Raw genomic sequence first — 8441 nt, 5'->3', positions numbered from 1 at the left:
ATTTTTAATGAAAGCAAAAAAAAGTCATGTTTAACTTCTGTAATCAGTGAAAACACTAATAATTATAGGTAAGGGATAAGCAATAGGTTATTTTATATCTAGTATTTCTGCCTTGTGGGTGAAACACCAAGGCAGAGGAGCTTCAGTACATTTCATACACGAGCGTAACATGGAGAACCTCTGTGTGAGTCAGTGACTAACTCCCAGCTAAGTGAATTCAGACTAGTCTTACTGTACTGAGAGCAGTCAAAGCTGGAAGGCAGGAGAAATTTTCCCTGACTAAAGGAAATCTAAAATGCGATCTTCAGATTTCATAACTTTTCTAATAAACCACATGTGATCTCACTCTTTGTAAAGCCCAGCCTTCCCAACCTGCAGGCTCACCTTCCAGCACTGAGCCCAGCCCATTTTCCCCATATATAAGCCACTGCTGGGAACCTCATCTCACCGATCTGCTCCTCTCAGCTCTACCCTCCACCTCTCACACGCTCCTTAGCCTCTTCGACTTCAGGAACCATGACTTCCAGATCCACCGTGAGAAGCCAAAGCGGCAGCCGCCGTGTCTTCAGTGCCGGCTCAGCCAGAGTCCCTGGGGTCAACCGCTCTGGCTTCAGCAGCATGTCCGTGTCCCGCTCCAGGGGCAGTGGAGGCTTCACTGGAGTGGGTGGAGGAGCTAGCTTTGGCAGCCGCAGCCTCTATGGCATAGGGGGCTCCAAGAGGATCTCCCTCGGAGGGGGCAGCTGTGCCCTCGGTGGCGGATATGGCGGCAGAGCTGGAGGCGGCCTTGGCTTTGGAGTTGGAGCCGGGAGTGGATTTGGTTTCGGCAGTGGAGCTGTTGGTGGCATTGGGCTCGGTGGTGGAGCTGGTGGTGGCTTTGGGCTCGGTGGTGGAGCTGGCTTTAGTGGTGGCTATGGGGGCTCTGGCTTCTCCATCTGCCCCCCTGGAGGCATCCAAGAGGTCACCATCAACCAGAGTCTCCTGACTCCCCTCAACCTGAAAATCGACCCCACCATCCAGCGAATCAAGACTGAGGAGCGGGAGCAGATCAAGAACCTCAACAACAGGTTCGCCTCCTTCATCGACAAGGTGAGCCGGGAGCACCTGCCCTCCACTGGGATTTCAGAGTCCCCAGTCGAGAGACGCAACCAATGTCCTACCAGGGGGAGTCTCGGGAGAGAGGGAGGAGGGGACTCGGGCTAGCTCTCCACTGGGATGCAGGACAGGCTCCATGTGGGCCACAGGTAGAAGGTGATGGAAATCATTTACAGCTACTGATCCCTTAAATGTCTTCATTCCTGTCTGGGAAGCATTCTCCACTCTTGATAACCCTCAAGCAAAGGAAAGGAACTGAGAGAATGGAACGAGTTAGCTTGATCTTCTGAAGGGTCTAAGAAATTAAAAAGGGAATTACAGTGGAAACAGCACTTGAGCCTTAGCTGGGGTGGCGGCGGGGAAGGAAAGAAGATAAAAAACCAAAGGAAATTACAGGAAAAAAAGACTCAGAAACATGTATATGTGCATAGAAATACTTAACTTGTAGAACCAGATCATGAGCATTAAGGGAGCTTGTTTTAGAGGGACTCATACACTAGATGGGAAAGAAGATTAAATCCAATCATCAATAGGGTTGGAATTTAACCATTAGAATCTAAACATTTGACATCCCTTTAACTGAGATACACTCTATAAAATAACTCTGCGCAATATACGAGAGAAATACTATTTTAAAGTACATTTGTGATTGTGCTTATCAAGAGGAAGAAAAGAAATGTTGAAAGTCACTGATTGACAGGCTCCGTAATTGAGAAGAGGGACTATCTGATAGCTCCCTGGGGAAACTTGGCCAGTGAGATCTGTGTGGTGTGAAGGAAAACAGTCAGGGGAGCAGAGCTGTCAGCCTGAGCCTCTGTACATGCTCTGGAGTAGCCCAGCACCATGGGGACCATCAGATCTGCTTGGGGACAGTTAACTCACCTCTCTTCCTTCCTTCCTTCCTTCCTTCCTTCCTTCCTTCCTTCCTTCTTTCCTTTGTTGGACAAATAACCATCTTGTCTTTCTCCAGGTCCGATTCCTGGAGCAGCAGAACAAGGTCCTGGAAACCAAGTGGGCCCTGCTGCAGGAGCAGGGCACCAAGACCGTGAGGCAGAGCCTGGAGCCTTATTTCGAGCAGTACATCAACAATCTCAGGGGACAGCTGGACTACCTTGTCTCAGAGAGAAGCCGCCTGGACTCAGAGCTCAGGGGGATGCAGGACACGGTAGAGGACTTCAAGAAGAAGTGAGTTACAGGAGAGAAAAGGGCTCAGTTTCCTGAAGCCCACGCTTCAAGTCTATTAGATGACCAGGTCCAAATGAGGGCATGATTCTTAGTAAAACGTGTCCATGGAAATGAAACCACAATTCTTGCCTAAACACAAACCCCAAAGAACAAAAGGGCCATACAGGTGGATGGGGAGAGTAAAGATGTAAACAATTTAGGGACCACAGAATTCATCTTTTAGGCTTACTGGCAGGAAAGCTCCATTTGGATATATCCATTGTGGGAAGTTGGGATCCCAGGCTGCCTTTTCTGTATCATCTTCACCACTGACTCAATTAGGTTTTACCCTTTCTAATTCCAGATATGAAGATGAAATCAACAAGCGCACGTCAGCAGAGAATGAATTTGTGAATCTAAAGAAGGTGAGATGAGTAAGATCAGGGGTTCATGTTTCTTTGCCGAAGGAGAGGACTCTGAGAAAAGAGTAATCAGCGAGACTAAAGGAGGAGCAGACTGGGAAGGAGGGCTTGGCTCATCTGATCCCAAGTTTTTGGCTTCTTCCCTAGGATGTGGATGTTGCTTACATGACTAAGGTTGATCTACAAGCCAATGCAGATGCTCTCATAGATGAGATCAACTTCCTCAGAGCCCTCTATGAAGCAGTAAGCATCTTTCCACACTGTTTTATTGACTCTAAAGAGATTTGCAAAGGATGGAAAATCTTAGGTTTGGGTACCTCTGTAAATGTCATGGGAAAAGAGGATCTGACGACCTCATGTTCTGCAGGAACTGGCTCAGATGCAAACCCACGTGTCAGATACTTCTGTCGTCCTCTCCATGGACAACAACCGCACCCTGGACCTGGACAGCATCATCGCTGAAGTCAAAGCCCAATATGAGGAGATCGCTCGCAGGAGCCGGGAGGAGGCTGAGTCCTGGTACAAGTGCAAGGTGAGCAGTGAGGGGGAAGCTGTTGAAGAATCCCTGTACCTCCCCCCGGAAGACCAACAAGGCTTCCCGAGACTTCACTCGGGAAATCTACATCTAGGAAGCGGGGGTCCACTCAAAGAACGTGTACCCTGAACCAACAGAGTAGATCTTTACAGTATTTATGTCCAAGTCTAGTAAGTCAAAGAACCTAAATGTAGGACAAAAGCTACCATAGATAAAGGCCAAGGGATCTTTGCTTTAGCTTCATCCTGATGCTGGTTCTCAGAAACAGTACAGAGGATGTTCTTGTCCTGAAGAGAACGAGACAGTCAGTGGTCCTACCAAGGGTGGTGTGTGATGGGTGTACAGTGTCCATGACCTTGTAACACCAATTTTCTTAAAACGCCTTGTGGAGAAACCATTAGTTTCGATTTGTGAAAACCTTGATTAGTGTCCTGTGAAGCCCATGAACACCATCCTCTCTCCCTCTGGTTTACAGTACGAGGAGCTGCAGAGTTCAGCGTGCAGATATGGGGACGACCTGTGCAACACCAAACAGGAGATCGCTGAGATCAACCGCATGATCCAGAGGCTGAGATCTGAGATTGAACATGTCAAGAAGCAGGTATGGTGGGGACCATGGAGGAGAAAAGCATCCTTTCCTTCCTAGACCACCAGGGATCATCAACCACCATGTAGGGAACTCCTGGGCACTGAGGGAACAGCAGGGAGGGGAGGACATGTACTTCCTCCCTTAGTGAGTTCCCACAGTTTGGAGAGATGGATCCCAACCCAAGAGCAGGAAACAAATGCATGACAGGACCAATCCCGACTGGTCGACAGTACAAAGGTACAGTCTTGAGGCACTGAAATGAGATTCAATAAGAGGAATGATTGATTTAGGAACTCAAGACAGTAGTTGGCAAGGAAAAGTTCAGGCCAGAAAGTGTGAGGAAGAGTGCTGCAAATATGCTCAGATTTGATGTGAAAAAGAAGCTGAGTAAAGACACAGGACAAATGAGGGTTTTCCAAAAATGTGAAGTGGAAGGAAGGCAAGGTCGCAGCTGTTTAAAGTGAAATCATCTCCTCACTGTGGGTGTCTGTGGTTTTGTGTGAGTTAGCGTGCACGCACATGAACTTACCCAAACTGTCAACATTCAGAAGAAGCCAGTGGGTCCATTTCTTCCAATGTCCCCTGGTCTTGGGTCTGCTGTAGTATCTTCCAGCACTCACCACCTCCATCTTCATTAGGGTGATTAACACAGAGGCGTATAGGGAGCTCCTAGCCTAGTTCAGGGTTGCAGAATGGAAAAAGACTGGACAAAAAGAATCAAACCTCCTTTTCCATGGAATCTGGGCTCTAGAGCTCTTCCTCACTGGGAAAGAAGAACCATGGTTCATCTCCTCAGGAGTCCAGATTGCAGGTTCATCTGCCCATCTTCCCCTCTAGTGCACCAGCCTGCAATCCGCCATCGCCGATGCAGAGCAGCGTGGGGAGCTGGCCCTCAGGGATGCCAAGAACAAGCTGGCCGAGCTGGAGAACGCCCTGCAGAAGGCCAAGCAGGACATGGCGCAGCTACTGAAGGACTACCAGGAGCTCATGAATGTCAAGCTGGCCCTGGACGTGGAGATCGCCACCTACAGGAAGCTGCTGGAGGGCGAGGAGTGCAGGTGAGTAACTCACACAACCTCCTCAAACATCTGGGTCCATCTCCAAGGTGTCCAGCCAGTGAGCACCACTGGAAGGCACTCTAGTCGTGGCCATAATGCCACTCCCAGAAAACCACGTAGAAGGCACGTTCCCCATGGGCTCTCCTCACGCCAAAGCTTCCCACGCTGGTCCAGCTCTGGCTCTGAGGTCTCATAATGGCTGTGTCTCCTCTCTCCTAGGCTGTATGGGGAAGGCGCTGGACAAGTCAACATCTGTAAGTACCTTCACTTGCCTCCCTCCCTTGCCCTTGTGCTCTTCTGACTGGACTCTGTGTGGCAGAGTGAGCTCACCATGTCTTGTCATGGCCTTGTCCCCTTGCCTCTCCAGCCGTGGTACAGTCCACCACCTCCAGTGGCTATGGCAGTGCTGGCGGTGCTGGCGGTGTCAGCAGCGGCTACGGCATGGGCGGAGGCGGTGTCAGCAGCGGCTACGGCATGGGCGGAGGCAGTGGCTACTCCTACAGCAGTGGTCTCAGCGTTGGAGGTGGCTTCAGTTCCAGCAGTGGCAGAGCAATAGGTGGTGGCCTCAGCTCCTCCGGGGGCAGCAGTTCCACCGTCAAATTCAGCACCACCTCCTCCTCCGGCAGGAAGGGCTACAGGCCTTGAACACCTGCCACGGGCTCGTGGTCCCACAGCGTCTCAGGCTCCCTCTCTGGCTTCACTGCCCTTTCCTCCAGTTGCTTCCTCTCTCCTGCTTCTTTCTTCTCTTACTCCTTGAGTTAGAACTGAAGTTGCTGAGTGCCCTCATGTCCTCTCTGCCACACCTGCTGCATCTGAGCTTCCATTGCTCACCATCGGAAGGTCCCTGTCTGGGTCCTACTCCAGAACAGGGCAATCCCCCTAGCTTTCCACTGGCCCAGTATGTCCCATCTCACAGGTGTTGTGTTCCTCCCTTGCAGTGATCATGAAAGCACAAGTGACTAGTTCTATGATGTACGGGGGTCTGTATCCCTGTGATGCTTCCTCTGCTCTTTGCTCACTTGTATTGCTAAATAAAGCAGATTTGTACTATAATGCATGGTTTCATATTGCCTTGCTTTGTTACCAATGGTTCTTGCGGTTTTCATCGGGCAAATGCCTTTTCAGGAATGAAGCATACTCCCAATTGCCATGTGCGTCGCCCCCCTCCTTTAGAGAACTTCAACAAACAGCAGTTTGGCATCCTTATGCTCAGATTTCCTTCACAGATAAGATTTCATCTAAATGTTTGGCAAGTGTAATGGGAAGAATATGGTTCACCATATTGTATACTCTCCTTTTAATTGCCCATACCAAGAAGTAATTGTTGAGTTTCTCTTCCTTCTTCTCTAATATCACTCCAGCCATGCCCAAGGGGTCAACTCTCAATGTCCAGTAGGGGAAAGATATTTCTGGTCTAACATAGCAAAATGACATTTAACAAGAGAGTAAGATGTTTGATTTTTATTTAGACTTAACTTCATGACCAACATACTTGTCTGACAAGGTGTATCAAGGGTAGTTAAAGTGGATATACTGCTGAGCTGAAATTCTATTTCTAGAAATGTATTCTGAAGAAATACTACAAATGCAGGAAGGAGTATGTACATGGATGTGAATCCCATCTTCCCAGCAGGGAAAATTAAAAGCAGGAGAGCTGGTCAAATCACCACTAAACTCAGATTCTGGTTTTTAAAGTGTGAAGGCAAAATGAGAATGGGAATATCTACCTTCTCACACCTTAAGACTCTTGCAGAGATGGATGAAGCTGAATCCTTCATCTCTCTGGTGTGCTCTGGCTACTGTGACTTCTCTGAATGGGTAATGAAAACTCAGGATATGGTGCAAGGCTCATCATTCACTAGTGCTGCCTTTTGTCCACACCATTCCCTATTTCCTCATGAGTGACCAGTATCTCCCTTGCCCCCAGGCTCTTACAACACAAGCGAAAGTTTCTTGTATTCCATAATATAAAGAGGGTGAATCTGGATCCTTTTGTATCAGTATTCTGCTGTATTCACCTATAACCATTCCCCCAGCAAAGTGGGCAGCCTCTCACATTGGTACCTCCTCACTTTGCCCAGAACTTCCCCAACAGCTGGTATGTGATGATTTGGTTCCAAAATCTAAGCCCACTTAGTATTTATATTATTATGTACCCGTGAGGAATAATGGAAAGAAAATACTGACCAGGAAATATATATAGAATATATCAATGAATAATAAACAGGTTGCAAAATAATATGTACACATGGATTTATCTTATTAAAATCTTATGGTACACGTGCTGATAGCGAAACGGCAGACTGTAAACCATCAAGCTCTCCTTTTGCCAAAGAAACATCGAAAAAACAACCAGAAGCTGTCTGAACAAACTTTGCAGGAGCTCTGGAAGACACTCAAGAGTTTACAGCAAACAAGCAAATGCCCAATCAAGAAAATCCACCTTCAAAACGATAGCAAAGCTTTGTGACAATTTTCCTAGCACTTGCCCTGCCCTATACCTGGTGTAATTGTAGTCTTGAGAAAGCAGCAGCCTTATTCTAGAACTTTCCCCCACCCCTCTCCCACCCTCCAGTCCCCTCTCAAACCCATTTGCTCCTCTTGGTCACCCTCCACCACCCAGCACATGCATCTTGAACCAGAGAGCAGATGCAGATTATTTGCAAATTACTGTGCAAGTCTCTTCAAACACATCTGGGGCATTCCTGAAGAAATAATACAGGATTCTCACCTTTGTTCCACATAAATCCAAATGCAGGCAAGAGAAGCAGCAGGTATAGTTAGTAAAAACTGTAGGGCAGACTACAAACCCACAGAGGCCTGGGGCAAAAGACTACGGGAGAAGATATACAATAGACCCTCTGACCATCTAAGGTCTAGAGGCTAAGCTGGAGTGAGAGTCTGGGAAATGAGGACATTCAGGAGCAGCTGCGTATATGAGAGAATTTAGAAAACTGTGCCTAGGTCCAGACAAGACACCTGCTCAGAAAATTCTTGAGAAGGTCTTAAGCATTAACCTTGGGCTGATCTCTAGGTTCAGAGCAAGCCCCACTAAGTGGTGAAGGAGTATCCAGTCACAGGGAGAGTTGGTTGTTCTCAGTTTGTTATTTTGGCTTTTGGTTGTTGTTGTTTTTTTAGCTCCTGGTATACAAGAAAATCTTCATCAAGACAGTAGCTGAACACAAGCTATAGGAGCAGCCTGAAGTTGAGGTTTTACTGCATGCCAGGCACTGCTGACTCATTTAACACAACTAGGTCAATGTGAAGGACAGGTCCTCAGGTGCAAATCCAAGAATCCCTTGTTTGCAACAGTCAGAACTGGGAGTAGGACCTGAGGCAGGACCACATTAGTCATGATCTTTCTAGAAACTGGGAAGTAGAATTGAATAACAAATCAGAAACAAGGCCTATTGGCAACATTTTGTTAAAAAGAGGGACAAAAAGCAGAGAGAATGTGAATTTGTCACTCTGCAGTGATTTGTTGGGCAAGGTTTTTAAGGAATAAGAGAATTATTCACACAGCCTGTTAACCTGAATATGGCCCCAGCTCACTCCCCAGAATACTTTCTGCAAATGACTGG

At 47.7% G+C, this 8441-nt stretch overlaps 1 protein-coding gene across 1 annotated transcript; it reads left to right on the top strand.

Annotated features, from left to right (window-relative positions):
* Positions 1 to 448: 448 nt before the first annotated feature.
* On the top strand, positions 449 to 5913 carry LOC132433703 (keratin, type II cytoskeletal 6A-like). Its single transcript, XM_060024819.1, has 9 exons — positions 449 to 1086; positions 2063 to 2277; positions 2621 to 2681; positions 2826 to 2921; positions 3046 to 3210; positions 3689 to 3814; positions 4640 to 4860; positions 5080 to 5114; positions 5228 to 5913. The coding sequence occupies exons 1-9, from the start codon at positions 517 to 519 to the stop codon at positions 5503 to 5505; spliced, it is 1767 nt and encodes a 588-aa protein (XP_059880802.1). The 5' UTR covers positions 449 to 516; the 3' UTR covers positions 5506 to 5913.
* The last annotated feature ends 2528 nt before the right edge of the window (positions 5914 to 8441 follow it).

This window comes from Delphinus delphis, chromosome 11 (genome assembly GCF_949987515.2).
Source record: "Delphinus delphis chromosome 11, mDelDel1.2, whole genome shotgun sequence".
Classification (NCBI taxonomy): Eukaryota; Metazoa; Chordata; class Mammalia; order Artiodactyla; family Delphinidae; genus Delphinus; species Delphinus delphis.
The sequence above is the reverse complement of the archived record's forward strand: the minus strand, read 5'-3'. Positions and strand labels throughout refer to the sequence as shown.

Coding starts and splice junctions, on each gene's coding strand:
- LOC132433703 (XM_060024819.1), top strand. CDS start 517: ATGACTTCCAGATCCACCGTGAGAAGCCAAAGCGGCAGCCGCCGTGTC. Junction 1,087..2,062: donor TCGCCTCCTTCATCGACAAG/GTGAGCCGGGAG, acceptor GTCTTTCTCCAG/GTCCGATTCCTGGAGCAGCA. Junction 3,815..4,639: donor TTGAACATGTCAAGAAGCAG/GTATGGTGGGGA, acceptor CTTCCCCTCTAG/TGCACCAGCCTGCAATCCGC.